Source organism: Amblyomma maculatum, chromosome 1 (assembly GCF_055883805.1).
Source record: "Amblyomma maculatum isolate TAMU_Amacu chromosome 1, ASM5588380v1, whole genome shotgun sequence".
Taxonomy (NCBI): Eukaryota; Metazoa; Arthropoda; class Arachnida; order Ixodida; family Ixodidae; genus Amblyomma; species Amblyomma maculatum.
Genome location: NC_139344.1, coordinates 55,820,357 through 55,839,663, shown reverse-complemented (window position 1 = coordinate 55,839,663; position 19,307 = coordinate 55,820,357). Strand labels below are relative to the sequence as shown.

General features: G+C 46.8%; 1 protein-coding gene across 2 annotated transcripts in view; it reads right to left on the bottom strand.

Annotated features, from left to right (window-relative positions):
* Positions 1–1,258: 1,258 nt before the first annotated feature.
* Positions 1,259–19,307, bottom strand: part of LOC146202409 (aldo-keto reductase family 1 member B1-like) — a 59,520-nt gene continuing 41,471 nt past the window's right edge. For both annotated transcript variants that reach the window (XM_084588159.1, XM_084588158.1), the window contains 3 exons: positions 18,165–18,248; positions 14,066–14,148; positions 1,259–1,413 (listed from right to left, as the gene is read on the bottom strand). In XM_084588159.1, the coding sequence (XP_084444285.1) occupies positions 1,371–1,413; positions 14,066–14,148; positions 18,165–18,248 (210 nt within the window). In that variant the 3' untranslated portion in view covers positions 1,259–1,370. The remainder of the gene's footprint in view (positions 1,414–14,065; positions 14,149–18,164; positions 18,249–19,307) is intronic.

The following is a 19,307-nucleotide window of genomic DNA, read 5'->3' as shown; positions in this document are numbered from 1 at the left end:
AAAGCATTTCTTTCTTGGGCATCCAGTGGTGCCATCTACATTGAGCTGTTATGTCAGACACTGTAAGCATGGCTCATTAACCATGGTTTGTTAAGGTTTGGTTTGGTTTGGGGGGTTTAATGTCCCAAAACAACTCAGGCTATGAGAGACACCATAGTAGAGGGTTCCGAAAATTTTGACCACTTGAGGTTCTTTAACGTGCACCAACATCACACAGCACATGAGCGCCTTGCTTTTTACCTCCATTGAAAAGTGGCTGCCGCGGCCGGAATTTGGTCCCGCATCCTTGAGCACGGTAGTCTAGTGCCCTGACCACTGCACCACCACAGCAGGACGGCTTGTCAAAGTTAGTCATAGTCATGTTAATAGACCAATTTTGACTGACTATGACCAACCATAAAAAATCGATTCTTAATTATCATGATTAATTAACAGTGATTAATTTCATTATCGATCTCTTGGTGATTGACAGGTGCAAAGGACATTTTCTGATCATGCTTTCTGGTCACATGAAACATGATGCAAAAAATGCTAGAGCATTAAAAAGTTCACTAATTCATCACTTATGCCACTTTTGCACAAAATATGGCAAAATTGGTAGAAAACAAAGTTGTCACACGTGCACAGCGCATAAGCTTTCAGTTCCACAAGGGGTGCAGCATGCCTTACGCTAAGGGTACTCACAAAGTAGAGTTGCTAGATAACACTACTGCGAAGCAAGGTGCCTTAATGAGCCAGTGTCACTTTTTAATGCAAAGTGGCATAGATAGCTGCTGCCATCTGTCACATGCACTCGAGCCTAGCATGACCTTAACACATGCTGTAGAGGCTGGCAGCTGCCTCCAACCAGTGAAGCTTCAGGAGGAGGCGCACACATACACAGGGTGGCAGAGTGAAAGTAGGATTAACTAGAAGCATTTAAAAAAAATGCTCATCAGGCTCATGCTTCACAGCACAGAAAGACAGGACAAAATGAAGAACACAACAAGCATTGCTTCCAAATCGCATGGTCAAGATGGCTGAGATGACTACCACCCTGCATGAGTTGCACATTTGTAGAGCAAGTTTTCATTTTTTAAAGCTCAGCACAAAGTTAATTGGATTACCCTGTGTACCTTAACATTAAAGCAATTACTGCATAATAAATTTCTCTCTGGACAGAAAATAATGCAGTAATGGGCTTTTTAAATTCATTGTTACCATGATTCAATTTAGAAATCCTTTAGCGTAGTATGTACCAGATAAATACAGCACAAGATTTCAGGACAGCAGTTCAAGCTTTATTTATTCAATTCAGCAGAAAGTAGAGCCATAAATGACTGAACACAGTATCAAAGTTTAGTTAAAGCTTTGAAAACAGGCACCGTTTCTCACGCAGAACCATGGAATGGATAGTACTTGTGACTGCTGATCCTGTACCGAAGAGAGAAAAAGAAAGTGTAGGTGCTGGAGCATGAACGAACATAGACAGACTGGTTGTACAGTATAAGTCGATACTTTAAAGCATTCTTAACGCGATAGCATTAAAGGCCCCGTTTGGCAGAAAATCCGGAATTGGCACTGTGACTGAAAAATCACTAGCGTGGTGCTGGCAGGTGGTAGCCGGCAGCTAAAATGGCCGCACAATGACTGGCGTTAGGGTTGCCTGATGTTATGCTTGGCAGAAGGTGCCAATTCACGCCTCTCCTTTCATATCAGAGGGCGATATAAGAATTAGCCTGCCAGGATCCTTGCATTCACGTTACCCTTATAGGCCATGCAGGCACATCCATATGGCTTGGTTAAAGTGGGGCTTTATATGTGGGATGGTAGCCTACACTATTCTTTCATATCCTTAAAGGCAGAGCTTAAGTGTACCCCATAAATTTTTTTTGAACGTAAGAATGTAATGCATTTAGAAGTGAAAAACTTCCACTTGCGCAGCGTTCTTTGCTCCAAGGAAAGCTCAAGAGGACAAGCGAGGTGTAAAAATCTCAGTTCATTTTATTCACAGACATTCCCAATGTCCGCAGGATCACCTAATGACAAGTGCAAAATGTTTATATTAACAGCAGTAATAAGCTTTGGGATCGCTACGTGACATACTTTTCGACAATACTGAAATTGCATGGTACCACACAATTTTAAGTGAAAGCTTTACTACGCCCTTCCGTAGCTTGGTCGGCAGGTGTTTCATATGGACTTGAACGTGCCTAATAGCATGCGGCCTTCATGGTGCTCACATCTTATTCTTCTGCTGCTTCACTTCTTCACACGCCTGCCAAACTTTATGCGTACCGGTACATATTGTTGTGGGACGCTGTGCCCGCCTAGAGATAGACACAGAAGAACGGAGGACACCAGGCAAACACCACTTGCCCCGGCGCTCTTCTTTTGTTCTCTAACCCTCGCGCTGGCGCCGCGCGCTAGTCTCGCGCTCGTCCCACGCCTCTTCTTTTTCTGCCGCAGCGCTCCTCAGCGCGCGCCATAACATCTTTCCACCGAGTGGGGAGGGGGGGGGGGGGGGGGAGAAAGTGTCGGTGAGCTGCTGCAGGCGCTCCACTTATGGGGCGGCATTTCATGGGGAAGGCAATGAGGCAGCAGGCGACGACAATAGTGGTGATGACTCGGTATCTAAGTCGGAGTCAACGCTGCCGCTGTTGACATATCGCTTCATGTTTTGACACATGCTCCGGGAAAATGTGGTGCACACCGCATGGTCGATGCTCGGGGAGGTCTTCGAGGCGGTATGTCACGGGGCCGAGCCGTTCAACGACACGGTAAGGGCCGCGGTATCGGGGCATGAGCTTCGTGGCACGGCCAGTCGCGCGGATTGTGCGGCGAACGAAGACCAAGTCATTAGACCAGAAGGAGGGAAGTGGTGGTGCTGCCGCATTGGCCACTTGCACACGCGCATGAGCCGTGAGAAAGTTGCGCTGAGCGTCGAGGTGGGCGTAACGAAGTTGTTGGGCGGAGTCAGTTGGTGACGCAGTCTGATGGGGAAGGCCCAACTGCGCGTCGAGAGGGATGGAGGGTGTTCTGCCATAGACGACTGAGAACGGCGTGACATGCGTTGTTTCTTGCCTCGCAGTGTTGAGTGCAAAAGCTGCCGCAGAAACAAAACGATCCCAGTTTCTGTGGGACGGAGCCACGTAGGAGGTGAGTATATCCGTGAGGGTGCGGTTAACACGCTCCACGAGGCCATTGCACTGGGGATGATTGACGGATGTAGTGGAATGCGCAATGCCGAAGGAGCGGAGGACTCGCTCAAATTCATGGGACATAAAGCAGCTCCCACGGTCCGTGATGAGGCGTCGGGGTACACCATGCCGAAGAACGAGATGCTGTTCCACAAACAAAACGGCATGAGCGGAAGAGATGTCTGGAACGGGCAGTGCTTCGACCGACTTGGAAAAGTAGTCGATCGCAACCAGAATATACCTGTTTCCGGCGGGCGTCTTCGGGAATGGGCCCGAATGGTCCAGTCTAACCAGTTCGAAAGGTGAACTCAGCAGCGAAAAAGTCTGCGGGGATGGCTTGGTTATTCGTGTGGACGATTTCCGGTATTGGCACGTCTGGCAGGACGCAACGTGTTCCTTGACGTCTCTAGACATATTAGGCCACCAAAAGCGCTCGACACTCGTGCGTAGGTCTTGCCGCGACCAAGGTGACCAGCTGTGGGAGCGTCGTGTAGGCCACGCAAGACTTTAGACCACAGTGTTGCTGGCCCCACTGGCAACCACACGAGTGGTCGACCACAGAGCCGCCTCACATGACACAAGAGATTATCTTTAATTCGATAGACCCAGCGCAGTTTACGGAGACCTGTGCCGGCAGCGGTGCCAAGGGATTGGACTATGGCCGCAATGTCGGCGTCTTGCGTTTGTGCAGTCCTGAAATCCGTCAAAGCCGTCACGGGACAAGGGTGGCGAGAAAGGAAATCGGCATCTTGATGGGCAGAACCGCGCCAATGCACTATGGTGAAATCGTACTCTTGAAGTTGCAGTGACCAGCGTGCGATCTTGGCATTTATGTGTTTGGCAGACTGCAGCCAGTGAGAGCGCTACTGTCTGTGACGATGGTAAAATGACGGCCGTAGAGGTGGGGACGGAACTTCTCGACGGCCCAGACAACGGCGAGGCACTCGAGTTCCGAAGAGTGGCGGCGGCGCTCTACGTCGGAAAGCTGGCGGCTGGCATAAGCTAGAACTTTGTGGTCGCCAGACCAGTCTTCCTGCAGAAGGACAGCGCCGAGCCCATCTTGGCTGGCATCCGTGTGGAGGACGATGGGGGCGATTCGTCGTAGTGGGTCAATGTGGGAGGCTTGAGGAGGGCGTGCTTGACGTCAAGGAACGTGAGCTGTTGGACCGGCGTCCAACTCCACGCTGCATTCTTCTTCAGGACGGCGGTCAACGGAGCACTTCGCTTGGCAAAGTCCGGAATGAAACGACGGATATACGAAGAAAATCCAAGGAAACTTTTGAGCTCCTTGGCGGTGGTGGGAGCTTCGTAAGCCGTTAGCGCTTTTAGTTTTTCAGGGTCAGGAGAGATGGCATGCCGGCTCACAACGTGACCCAAGTACGTCACCTCTGCAAAACCGAAGAAACATTCCATTGGTTTTAAGCGAAGCCCAGCAGAGGTAAGGGCTTCGAGGATGAGTTTGAGTCACGTTTGGTGTTCTTCAAACGTAGCCACGTAGACAATTACGTCGTCCAGATAGACCAACGCCATAGTCCACTTCATATTGCCCAAGACGCGGTCCATGAGGCGCTGAAAGGTAGCTGGAGCATTCGAGAGACCGAAGGGCATACGGTTGAACTGGTAAAGGCCGTTGGAGTCACGAAAGCCGTCTTTTCCGCATCATCGGGGTGAACAGGCACCTGCCAGTAGCCCGAGAGCAGATCTAGGGTGGAAAAATAACGGGCCCCCTTCAGGCGATCCAGTGCATCGTCGAGGCGGGGAAGAGGGTACACGTCGAGGTGAGTAAAGCCGCGTTCAGACTACGTGCGCAACGCACGTATTGTTCGTAAGGATCGTAAGCGTAAGCGCAAAAAATGTAATGTGCCTGTTCAGACTGCTGTCGTATTGAGCGTAAAATGCGCAACGTACGCAGCCAGCATGGGCGTAAATGTTGGAGGACCCGCGACTTTTACGACTAGCACAGATACGTCTGTTACGCGCGACCAATGCGCACAGCCGTTTCGGTTTTCCTTTTCCGGTCACGGGGCTTCCGGTCCTCCCAGATTTCGCGCGCAAACCCTTGTAGGCGACATCATCCAATGCTCCTACTCTGCTGCAGTGTCTAGACTCACCGGTGTTATGTCGGTGATTGTGTCTGCCCACAGCTTGATCATGTGCAGTGCGGAATCTTCGCTGTGGAATTATCAGCCTCTCATAAAAAAGGATCGGCAGAGGCCGGCTCTCTACTACGAGTAGCTGAAATAGCGCAGAGAGAAGTGCAAAACGATGCCTGGCTGCATATTACCAGTGCGCTGAGTCAAAGTAGTAAGTGGTTTATCAATCCGTTTTTTCATGTGCGAACAAGCTCTCAACAAGCAAGTGTTTTCTCTAGTTTAGAAAAGTGAGGTTATGGAGGCGGGGGATGCTCGCTTCATCCCCGTGCATTCTCGCAGCCCATCGACTCCGTTGACAAGTGAGGAAACAGTTGTCCTGCAGCGAAAGACCGATGCGGGGCGACGTTGCGGTCGGGCCACAGAACGGAGCTGGTGCGGACTCGTCGAAGTTTGAAAGAAGCTCACCGTAAAATAGAAAAAGAAAACAGCATTTTCTGAGGGGGTACGAGGCTCCGCGGACGTTTCCGTGTCTGCTGCGCACCCCGGCTCATTTTTTGATGTCAGTAGTACGGCCTTTGAGTCACCGCCCCGGCCCGTCTCCAAGATCGCTCCGGGGCACTGGTAAAATCGCAAGCAGGGATGCAGGCGGACCGTACGCCTGTTTTGGTGCGAGAGAGTGCGATCACGGGACACCGAGCAGGAGTGCGCTGTACGTCGACAATGAGAGCGGGCCCGTGAAGAAATGTGCGAAGGAGTGAGCGGTGGGTCAGCACGGAGAGCGGACGTTTGAAAACTGTGTACGAACGTGCGTGTGCGAAACGAAGAAATGTATTTGTAATCGAGTGGTTAATTGTTAATATACCCATTATTCTTTTTCGTGTTTAATTTGTGTGTCCAGTCTTTTCTTTCACATCTCATTTTGAGTCTGAAGAGCCCAGACCTCCGCTATCAGCCGCTCGCTAACCGGCGCCATGTTGAGAGCGGTGATTGGCCGGTCGTAAAGAACGCATCTTACCGAACGGACTACAGGGGAGGACCAAGGGCAACAAGACGAAGCAATGATTCGCTGGTCAAGTATGTTGCATATGTGCTGCTGGATGACTCTCCGTTCGGCTGGAGCTACCCAGCGAGTTTGGTGATGAATGGACCCGCGGTTTTCGGTGTTGATCCGGTGTTGGGCCTAGGAAGTGCACCCGAGTTCACCGGTGCTTAGAGCAAAGCAACTGCGATGTTCGAGCAGCAAGGCCTTGAGAGAGGCAAGCTCTGCGTAGGTGAGGGTGGGGGCCAAAGTTAAATGTTTCCCATGGTAGGACCGCCGGCGCTGGAGGGTGCTGAGGCAGTGCTTCAGGTTGCAGAGACGCAACCGGTGATCCGGAGTTCAGGATTGAGGCTGTACCCAATTGAGTGCCAGGAGTCAGCACGAGAGGTGCGCGGCTGATGTTAAGCATAAATACGTGGGCCTCTCCTTTGAGCACAGGCAGAAGGCTTCGAGGGGAGGTCATCTCACGGGCTGGAGCTGAACACCGGATGGGTTCGAAAAGCACGTCCGCTGTGATCGGACAGTCAAGCTTGGCATACACCCACATTGCCGCACCCGGTGGCAGAGTCGCGGCGGATGCTACAGTCACGGTAGTGACGTCGATCGGCTTGACACTACGTGGCCACTTCGTTGCGAGGTAACGCACAGATTCTGAGGCACGCTTGGTCGCCGACACCAGGGACTGCCACAGGGCGACACCGAGACTTGAAATCCGGCTAAGCCAACCCGGCCCACGCAGAGTTCGGCTCGCCCGTGGTTCTGTTGTGGTAAAATTAAGGACGACTCTGGCTTGCTGGCTCCACCCACACCCAAGGACCACTGGCCAAATAGGGCTGTCTGCTACAACAAACTTGGTGAAGAGGGTCTTTCCGAGCGCTGTCAGATTGACAATGACACGTCCGACTTGCACCACTGGGGCACCATTAAAAGCTAAGAGCCAGGTTTTGGCAGCTGGAAGAAGCCGGTGGGGCTCGTTAACAATAAACGATTTGTCCAGCACATTGACAGCCGCTCCGGTGTCGACCAAGGCCTCTACGTGCTGGTCAAGCAGAGCGACGTCGACGAGTATGTAGGGAGCTTCAGTTGTTATCGAAGCCGACGAAAGGAGGGGACAAGGAGAACGAGTGTGGGGACGGCGGAACGGTGCCCCATGAGTTCCGCCAAATTGTTTTCCGACGTCGGAAGGCTAGCACAGTCCCTCGTGTAGTGCCCCCTCAGGCCGCAGCGGAAGCAGGTCGTGCGGGTGTCGTTACGCCCGCGTCGGTTAGAGGCCACTGTAGGAACTGCCAATCGAAGAGTCTGCACCGAGACTGTGCGCGTGGCAGACGGTGGCGACCCTCGCGTGGCCAACAAAGTCAATTCCGCCTCGATGGCGAGCGCCATGGCGGCGCGGACAGACTCAAGACGCCCAAAACGGACCAAGCGCTGCACCTCAGGGAGTCGGATTGCGACAACAAACGCCTCGGTACCGACCAGGGCCACAATGTTCTGAGGTGCACCGGCAGCGACTGCAGAACCAGGCGTTCAATGGCGGCGGCGAGGTCTTGGTATGTCTCCCCGGGCTCTTGACGGCGGGCTCGCAAGCGGTGGTACTGTGCACGGGGTTGACCTGAAGCACTGTAGTGGTCGGACAGGAGGCCCACCAGGACGATGTAAAGCCTAGCTGGTCGGGCGGCACGTTCTGCAGCAGCTCAGCTGCGGGCCTCTCAGTTTGGAGACGAGCATCCATGCCTTCATTTGCTCGTCCCAGCCTCTCGCCGTCGCAATACCTTCCAGTTTGATGCAGTAAGCATCCCACGAGATAGTGCCGTCAAATGTGGGTAATTCCACTACGTCCAATGATGCACCCGCGCCGAGCACGTTATTGGCAGCTACGACAGCAGGCCCAGTGACGGCAGGGCTGGAGGCAGCGGTGGCGGTGACGCCTAAAGACTCATGACCTGTGTTCGGCTCGGCTGGCACAAGGTGACGGAAGTTGCGCCGGAGAGCTTCCATCTCTCACAGCCTGGGCAGTCAGAGGGGCCTCCCATGCGTCCATCCGCTGAGTAACTATATCCAGGAGGCACTCAATACCGACATCCAGCTGCTGCGAAGGACCAAGCCCCTCCGAGCGTCTAGGTCTAGCTGCGCCAGCCGCTGAGTCGTCGGCGCCATCGCCTGGTGGCAGAGTCCTGTCTGGCACATCGGGTCCTTGACTTTGGGAGCGGGTGAGTGGCATGATCCCACTTCTGAAAAGTTGTGGGACGCTGGTGTGGGATGTGGGACGCAAAAAGTTGTGGGACGCTGTGCCCGCCTAGAGATAGACACAGAAGAACGGAGGACACCAGGCAAACACCACTTGCCCCGCCGCTCTTCGTTTATTCTCTAACCCTCGCGCTGGCGCCTCTTCCTTTTCTGGTGCAGCGCTCCTCGGTGCGCGCTGTAACAATATCTCCACAAATATACAACATTGCCTGACACTGCCACACAGCCTTCCAGTTCCCTGCCTACCCTTTCCCTCCACCGTTACCGTCTGGATAACCTCCTGGGACCTCCCCCTTCAAAATGCCCTCGACACCTTCATGTCATCTAGATCCGGCTGTGGTGCCCTTGAGGTTCGCAGATATCCATGCAGGAGTCGTCTGTTTTCACTTTGCTTAGGTTTCGCTGCGTTAAAACCTTTCCTTAATTTTAAAGCGACAGGGTTAAAGACCTTGCTAACCAAAAATATGGCATTGCCATTGTGAGCAAACAATACTGAGCATGGCCCTGGCAGGTGGTAATTGGCAGCTGACATGGCCGAGCAATAACTGGACTTATGGTTGCTTAACATTACGCTTGGCAGGAGCTGCCAATCCGGGCCTTTCCTTCCATACAAAAGAGTGATGTCAGAATCGGGTTGCCAGGACCACTGCATTCATGTTGTCCCTGGGCCACGCAGGCACGTTCATACGACTTGGTCAAAGTGGGGCTTTATATGTGGGCTGGTAACCTAAGCTACCGTGTCATACCCTTAAAGGTGGAGCTTAAGTGTACCAGATCAATTTTTTTTCGGTGGCTTGTTTAAATGCGGCCAAAAATTGTCACCAATGCTGTATGACTAGTCGCACGTTTGAGTGACTTGGAGGATATTTGTTTCTCTGATCATACCCTAAAGCTAAAGAATTTAGCATCAGTCATCTAATTCAGCTTCTCCGACTGGGATTCTTTTTGATGACAGCAATATCAAAAATCTGAAGACGACTTCATGAGCTCAGACTTCAGCTCTGATGATGGTTCAAGTGACGATCAGCCTTGAACTAGTGGCTCAAGGTAAGTATACTTTCAATTTCAGCTTTCTCTTGTGTAGCTATGCATGCTAACTGTGCATCCTCACTGTTTTATTGTTATTCACTAGAGTTCTAACAACTCAAGCTAGGATATCAACAAGGAAAGCTCCGGTATGTGTGCTGGCTCCTCCAGAATGAGCTGTGCTGACCAGCAAACTCTCAGAGATTTTCAAACTTGGTGGGCCCAGGCCACAACTCAGTGCCCTTCGCAAATCATGCAATCATAGATCACAAAAAGTTCAAAAGCACAGACTGCAAGCTGCATCACGAGCAGAACACTGAGTGAAAACAAATACAGTCGAACCTGGATATATCGAACTCGAAGGAGATCGCGAATAGTTCGATATATCGATAATTCGATATACAGAAATCGGCTTGGGACGGCACTTACGATGCGAAAAAACGATACTGTATTTGTCGTGTAATCAACTCACTCGCATAATGAGCCCACCCTCCACTTTTGCACTCCAGAATTTTGAAAAAAAAAAAAAAAGCATTAAGGCCAGCTCGCTCACATGCAAGCGATTAAGCGATCTCAGCGACGAGCGGCAGCGACAGAGCAAAAAATTTCCAACTTGTTGGAATCTGCGGTAGCCACCACCCCAGCACTGCAGCTCAAAACAAGGTTTCTGTGGCCACGGCAGAAATCGCCAGCGTTATCACTTGCATGTCGCATTTCGTTTCTGTCGTCTCATCCACAGCTCATTTCTTGGCAGCACGCCAAGATGCTGCGCAGCGATAACGTCGCAGCGTGTTTATCTTTTGATAGCTCCTGCTGCGGCGAGGAGAGAACTTGGCAGACTGCCCATGATGACTTGATTGCACAAGCCTGGTTTGATTTATCACGCCGCGCTTGGGGCGGGCGTAGTCTACTGCCACAAAATCATTGGAAAGCGTAATAAAGTAGCTGCAAATGCTGTTTGAAGCGAAAAATGCTAACAGCTGGTGTCATGATTGCAGCCGACCGCATGCTTTCGTTGATTCATACATGCAAGAATAAACGACTCCAGCAAAAAAAAAAGAAGAAAAAAGAAAAAAAAGCCGCTTCCTAACGGCATATCTTACGCTACACCGCGCGTACAGCACAACGATAAGAACAAATGACTCTCGCAAAAAAAAAAAAGATAGATCTGCCGCTTCTTAACTTCCGCAGGCGCCATAGCCACATCAGCCGCCACGCACAGAGGGTTCGCAACACACGCCGGAGAAAGCGTCTGATGTTCTGACTGAAAAACGGGCTGAGCTTGCTTGGTGCATGCGTAGAGCGTGCTACTGCGAACGAAGGCCGGGAAAGAGGAAGGAGAGAGATAGCTCGGCAAAAGAATGGGCACACCCTTGCGCTTCGCTCTATCGCGTTATTTTTTCCCCTCTCGTTCCCACCGGTTCTCTCTGGTTCATTCACGCACATGGCTTGCAAACGTCACGTGCTGGCGCGCGGGAAACGATAACTGCAGATGCGCGCGCCTTTGGGGAATGGGCACGGCGCTGCCCTAGCCGAACTGTCCCCTCTCATTCATTCCGCGCGTGGCTTGAAAACGTCACGCGGCAAACGGCCGAGGGTGATGCGATTGTCATTGGGGAAGGCACACTTTCTAGTGCATGGTGCGGAGTTCGATATATCGAACGACCGGTGAAATTGAGTTCGGTATATGATGCGGCTTTCCTATACTTTTACATGGGATTTTCAAGGGGATATTCCGTGAGTTCGATATAACCAAAATTCGATATATCCGGGTTTGACTGTATTTAGCAATTTAGTGATGTTCTTATAAGAACAGCATAAATAAGTTAATTTGTAATTTGGCTTTGTATGCCTAAAAGGTGTAGTTTGGAGAAAGGGTGCATCAGACTTGCAACAACCATCGCGTGAACTGGATGGTGACACACCAGTTTCAAATAACAACAAAAAAGCAACTTTGAGATAGGCATGTCAAATTTTCACAACCTAGAACAGAAGCAATGTACCTCATTTTGTTGGTTGGTTGGTTTAAGGCCACTCAGGCTATGAGAGACGCTGTAATGGATGGCTGCGGAAATTTCGACCACCTAAGGTTCTTTTAATGTGCACTGACATCGCACAGCACACGGGTGCCTTGCTTTTCGCCTCCATCAAAAAGCAGCCGCTGCAGCCGAACGCCCTAACCACTGCATCACGGCGGCAGGGCATACCTCATTTTGTATATTCCGAATTATTTTATTACGGTTTTTATTTTATGTTCAAGATTTCTAGGGGTGTGGGAATATTCGAAATTGCAAATAGTAATCGAATATGCCTGTTATTTAATTCGTATTCGAAAAACTGATATTCGGAATTTTTCGAATACAGTTGAACCTCGATATAACGAAGTCCTAATTGCAGCCAAAAATTTCATTACGTCGATGTTCCCATGTTTTAGCTGTCCAAATGAAGTATAACTGGTTCGTGGAACACTGCTAGTTGATGGGAACTTTTTACAAATTTTTTTCCTCTGATCAGATAGTAGTTATTCGATTCAATATTCAAAGGCACCTTTTCCCCATATTCATATTTGATTCCCATTCAAAAATTTCAATATTTGCACATCCCCACTTTTCCAACTTTTTGTATTGTTTTTCCTTTTACTGTAGCACCTATGCAAGCGGTGCCATGGTGGAGGGCTACGGAGTAATTTCTACCACCTGGGGATCTTTAACGTGCACTGACGTTTCACAGCACAGACGCGCCTTGCTTTCGCCTCTATCGAAACATAGCCACAGAGGTCGGGTTCAAACCCGGGTACTCTGGATCAGCTACCAAGCATCTTAAGCACTGAGCTACCACGGCGGGTGATCAGACATGTGCCACATTCAGGTCCGAGTACTGAAGACGTCATCGAGGAAATGTGTATTTGCATACAAGGGATGCCGAAGGGCACTGTGTGCACTAGAAAACCAAACTGTGCCGTAAGCATGCACAAGAATTCTAGCGATCATTTCAAATGGTGACTCATACCACCTATCTTTGAGTACGTCCTATGCTTACATCAGGACCGAAACAACCTATTTCTTGTGAAATTTGTGACGCACCATCCCATAATTTTTATTTAAAAACTTGCCCTTTCCACGTGAGAGAACTGCCTTATCAAATCTACCAAGGATGTGAAAGACACCACAATGCTTTCTGCAGAGAAAAGCTTGTTTCTGACCAACCTGATTCAGTGTGTGATGATTACAGGCAAAACACCCATTTTATATTTGCCATAAAAAACAGATACTAATATAAAAAAAACGGTGTTCAGAGCTGCCTCATACCCTTTCCAAGAGAGCTAATGCAAAAGCTTGTGCTACTAGCTTTCAGGAGCCATTTAGGTTGCTACCTTTTTTTTTTTCAGAATTTATATTTTTCCCTCTTACAGCTAAAAGCATTAATAGTGACAAACACGATCACTTTCTGAGTGCTTGCAGAGAGCTGACTTAAGCAACGCTTTTTCTCGATTATCTCTTGCTATTTTTCCATAAGCTTCATAAAAGGTAAAGAAAACACCCTCATACACTAAAAAATTAAAATCTTCAGGGGTGTGCAAATATTGTAAATTTTGAATATGAATCAAATATGTTTGTTATTTGATTCGTATTCAAATAAAACTAATATTTGAAATTTTGAAATGTTCGAAGATTTTCATATACGCAGAAAATTTTCGAATTCACTAGTTTCTATGCACTGCGCGCTTCACCATAATGCTTGACTGCGTGGGCTATCCTCAAAACGCAAAGGAGTCGTTTTGTGAAGATGGACTTTCCCCTTTGTGAGGAGGGCCTTCCCTACAGTGTGCGCAAAGCGAAGCACTTGTCGAAATCAGGAAGAAACATTCTTTCTTTGGTTTCATCTCATATATAGACATCCGTCGTACTAAAAAAAATCAGATAAAATTACTATGACGCAAACGGTTTTTGGCAGTGTTTTTCAAGCACATTCGATAATTCGAGCTTTCAGTTAATTCAGACATTTTTATTGGTCCCTTCAAGGCCAAATTAATAAGAGCTTGCTGTATTTAGCAGAGATATGACAGCTCCACCAAGTTTTACGCAGGTCCTTTTTGTACAAAAAACTGGTGTGCGGAACCTGTGTAAAATTTATTCCGGATTTTACAGTACGATATATAATTCTGTGTAATTCTAGTTTAATTTTATTTGCAAATACCATGTGAATTCTGAAATAAACAAGACGGTGTTTTCTATTTTTTTATTTTCCATTTCTTTTTTTCTCTGATCAGATATTCGCTATTCGAAAGCAATTTATTCCGATATTCATATTCGAAAATTCAATATTTGCACACCCCTACAAATTCTACAAAGTGACATGCAATAAAGTTTTAGCTTTGTGCCCCCAAAAGGTAACAGGTGTTAAATAAGGTTTAAAAACAATTGTACCCTGAAGAGTATTTAAATACACAAATTTATCTCATGTGAATGGACAGGTGCACTTACCAAGAAAGATGAAGGAATCTATGATTCTTGTTAAAACCATTGATGGTCTCCATTTCGTCCGGTGTAAGTTTGAAGTCAAAAACCTTTGAGAATGGTACAGCCAGAATCATTGACAGCAAACATGTTCAATGTAAATAGTGAGCATAAGCAGGACAAAGAAGTGAAAGAGGTATCAACTAAGCAGTTACCTACTGAATTTCAGACCACTAACTGCAAATAAAACAATATCTAAGCATCAAAACTATAGTCACTAATATCATCACTGGCTTATACCCCTGTCACACGAGCAAATTTAATGTCATTCGTATCAAATGACATTAGCATCTAATGTCATTATTCCCCTGCTACATGAGAAAATTTAATGTCATTAGGTTCAAATAACATTCTTCGCCGAACGAGTTTGGGAAACTCATTCGCATTCGATAGCGAATCTAATGTGTACTCTTGACGCCAGATACGCAGCAGAAACAAGTAAAGCAACATATTCTGCGCACAATGAAATTAAAAAAGTATATTTCTAGAGTTTCGTTTTAAAACCTGTTAATTTAGGTGTAAAATTATTCGCACTGCAGGCTCTCGCGGAACGGCATTACTCTTGGTCACAGCAGTGGTCCAGTCATGGCAGCGACTCACAATCATTTTGGGCTCTTTGTTCCTTGGTGGTCGCATCTCCCCGTATGTTTATCTCGGAACTATTTGAAGTTGTGACAGTTTCACACAGTTTGGATGTCAATTACAAGCTCTACGTGTCTCTGTGCGTCTCCGCACTGTGTATTGGGTAACTTGGCTTGGATTTTTATGGCTAAAGTACTACAGCACCGCCAAAAGTAATGTTTTTCGCCTGAATTATCGTACAGAAATGTTTTGATCAGGTTTAAAATGTTACACAGTGATTTCAAACGCCTTTTATGTGCACTGATGTTCCTTAAGTGCAGTATTTTTTAATAGCTGATCGTAATTGCCACCATTTGCAAATGACATATTTTACGATGTAGCACCGAAAGAAATCGAATGACATTAAATCTGCTCGTGTGACAGAGATATTAGTAACGTCCACTTTGGCTCAAAAGGCCGAGTTGTTATAGTTTTTACCTGCTTGAGCAATACAAATCCCTTAGCAGTTGAACTTTTCTGCTTTCATTTTTTGAATATTCGCCCAACTTTTTCGGCTGCTTAAAATGCAGCTTTGTTTTTTTTTTTCTGCGAACATTATTTTCTACATATGAATTATTTTTTTTGGTGGTATGCGGCAGTCTTGCGTGAGCCTTTTTTGGAAGCCTGAGCATTCAAGTTACCAGTTTTGACAATTAATAGTAATGAAATACCAGTAATTTCTCACCACACAAGAATGATGCAATAAATCACCGGAAAAATTCAGTACAAATTTGTACAAAAAATATTCCCCTCCCAAAATAACAAAAAAAAAAGAAAGAAAAGTGGAATTCGCATTCTGAAATAAATATCGAAAAAAGTCTGCTTAAATATAAAAAAATAAAGACCGAGAAGTCCAACCTCTAGCTATGAGGGACACAATAGTGGCAGGCTCCGGATAATTTCGATCAGCAGGGGTTCTTTAGCATTAAGACCTTTGCAGATAGCACAGCTCCAATGTGCATGTCCTAGTTCATGCCCTTAGCCGCTAGGGTAGAAACAATATCGGCAGTGTGGTGCTAGTATGTACCTGTTGTGACAAATAGCCTTTTCCATTATTTTATTTGACCCCTGCAGGTCCAGACAAAAAGCAAGGGGGCAGAACAGACTATGCTTTCTTTTTCTGTCATAGAGCAAAAAAAGTTATCATAGCTGTTTTGATTGCTGACTCCGAGAGAGGAGAGAAAGTCTGAGCAAATGTACTTCAACTGCAAAATATCGGTTGTTGATGATAGCAGACAAACTCATCAACCAAGCACTCTCAATGACCAAAAAGATAATGAAATTTGGCACATGCTGCTCCAGAGGGCCCCGCTACGTGTGCAGGTCTATAGTTTAGTAGGTCTTGGTTAAAACGTTGGGCCTTCGGTAGCCACTGTACCCCCAGAGTGAGGTCTCGGTGGCAGTTGCTCATGACAAAAGCAAAGCTGCAGATCATATTTGTTGCTGAAGAGGTCAGCAACAAAGCAGCACAAGAATATATGACATGGATGAGTCCTGCATTTGCGCCTGGCAGAAGATGGAGTCTCTTGAGACAACGAACAAGAGAATGGTGATCGTTCCACGGTCCAAAGACTGGTGCTCACCTTAAGCTCAAGATGTCACTTGCGAACTTCACAGAAGAACGAAAGATTAGTGACCACACTGTTTCTACAGCGATGGCAAAAACGGAAACTATCCAGCTGGCCTGAGCACTGGCCATACCACGCGAAAAGTTTTGAGCGAGCCACGGATGGTTGAAGTGGTTTATGGCCAGGGAAGTTTTGAATATGGAAACGAACGACCATATTGCAGTGGCTTCCTGATGCATATGAAGAACAACTACTGAACTTTCAGCATTATGTGATCAGCCTCAGAAAGGAATACAGCTATTCATTATCGCATAAGAGGAAATACAGATCAAACTCCAGTGTATAGTGAGATGCCGCTGGAAACTGCACTCCAGAAAAAGGTCTCGAAATCTGTTAGTGTCTTAACAGGCAGATACACCAAGCTGCGCTGTACTGTGATGATGTGTGCTTTTGGCCGATTGCACAAAGCTGTGACCATAAGCGACATTTCAGCGCAAGACGCTGCCAAACACGCCACTGCCTCCGAAGATCGTTGAGCAGGTAGATGAGGATTCGATTAGATTTAAGTGATCTGGGAAAAAAAGACCTGGTGCCACGTTGGCACACTGGCTCATGTTGGTTTTCGATCCTTTCCAAGGCCATTGCACAAATGCAATAAAAGCTCACCTCATGGAGAGCAGTACAGACCCTGTCAATATATTTGGCAGCATGACGTCAATGCTCAATCACTCGAAGCCTCCCTCAACAAGCCGTTCAAGGTGCATGTGAAGCAGCTGTTCACTCGGTGAATGGCCGGCAACCTTAACACCTTCATGCAAACGAAATATGTATGAAGGCCAGCTGTGCCAACGGAGTGCGATCCTGACCGACATGGTAGGCAAAAGTTTTAAGAAATGCTATCAGCAACAGCGTGACAAGGCTGCTTCAGATTATGGCAGTGACAGTGATGACTGAATGACAGAATCAGATGGTAGTGGCATCGTTGCAGCAATCTTTTAGTAATGAATTTAATGAAACTTTTTGCAGAATTGTAGCTGCTAGTTGTACTTCTTTCATGTAACTGTGCAGATTATAAGCAAGGATACTTTTTTTTTTTATTTCATGTGGTTTGAAGACAAGGGTTAATAAATGCTCCATTTATTAAAAATTATTTCCAACGCCCCTTAGAATTGCCTGCTTTTAAAGAGTTGTCACAGAGCATCACACTTTTGCATTTATGCACCTTTTTCGAATGTGCCTGCATGCAAAAAAGAATTGTGCTTAACCAAGTAACCACAAAACAATGACGATGGGGAACAGTGCTACTACTAGTAGACAACGTATTCTGCAGATGTGGAGCCTCTCAGCCTGCAACATGCATATTAAGTAGAGGCACAATATATTCAGATGCACCAATGCACTACTTGATCAGATCGTTTACTACCTCTGCATGCCAGTCTTCTACACTTTGTTAATTCTCTTCTCTTGATAGCCCACTAGCTAAAGCACATAATTCAAGAATACTAACTTTTGTCGGTTAAAACTAACTTCCAAAAAATGAAATTTGCATACTTTTATAAAAATCAAATAGTTACCCCTAGACGTAGGACACATGAAAGAGTACACAGGAAAGGTGTAGTCAAGGTGGCTATCTAGCACTTGGCTGGAGTGCCTTTCCTCCTGACCTATGATGATCTTATGCTTCAACATCTCTAGCTGCACCTTTCCAGCTGAAAGGTGACACAACTGCAGTGTGATCTTTCAGATTACGCTAGTCAGCTTTATGACATGTTACACTTGCATTGTTAAAGTTAATATTTCAGCTGCAGTTTTGCGTGACAGGAGGAAAAGTATAAACACATGGATGGCAATTCAATTTAAGTGCAAAGTACACATACATCAAGGTTGGAAATGATCCTTTCTTTTGTCACGCTTTTTGGGATGACAATCACTCCTCGCTCAATCTGGTAGCGAATCAAAACCTGGAATAAAAAATAAAACAAGAAAGAATGTTGAATGCCTTCTACAAGTAGCCTATTTATGGTTCTACAGATTTCTGAGTAAAACTCTTCCTGCCTCTTCTGATACATCCAGCAGTACAGCTAAGACACTGCTTAACAGAAGTCTTCATAAATGTAGAGGACCAAAGAAGAGGCCAAGAAGATGGAGACTGTCAAGAATCAGAGTCAAAGAAAGTGATGGAGCCTCAATCAGGTACAAATGTGGTCCAGGCACAGAAAGAGGCTGCAATAGAGTCACGGATTACCCCCCCTTAAGAAAAGTAACTACATTTCGCAAGGACAAAAGGGGTGACAATGAGAAAACAGTATACACGTCTCCAATATTACCACTCAATTACATCGCCTTGAAACACCAGCAATGTTACCGCACTATATGACTTGTATCTTCAAAGAAACTGAAACAGAACATTTCCACAATTACACAGCATTTAGTGCCAACATTTATCAAGAGATGGCACCATCATACCACTCGGCAGAAAGACCAGTTTACCATCTTTTATGCTAAAGGCAGCTTTGCAGTCTGGAGAGTGCAAATCTGTCTGTAAGCTTGTGCCTGGTTCGCACTTTTGAGGTTGTTGTACAAGTGCACCAGTAAGCAAACGAGGCAAGTGATGCTTCTCAATACAGAATTTATCAGACTGCTTTGATACTGTGACAATACTTCCTGTCAAAGCAGTGTTCTGCATGAAAGCAATGCGCCAATTATGGATGGCGAAGAATTCAATTCATCGGATGCAGTTAGTACTGAAATTTCTGAAAGGTGCTACTACAATTAAGCCTGCTTATAACGGAACTGTAAAATGTCCATGATTTTTCAATACATCCAAGCTTTCACTATATGCAGTTTTCACATGACTTGAAATAATGATGCAGAATGAAAACCAGAATAATGACTGAAACTATGGGAAACCACCTTGCAAGTGTCTACAGTACGCATCCCCCATTAATCAAAGTTATTTTCTGAAACTTTCTGAAATTTTCTGTAATTCAGCAATATCTAAATTTCAGATGTTGCTGAAT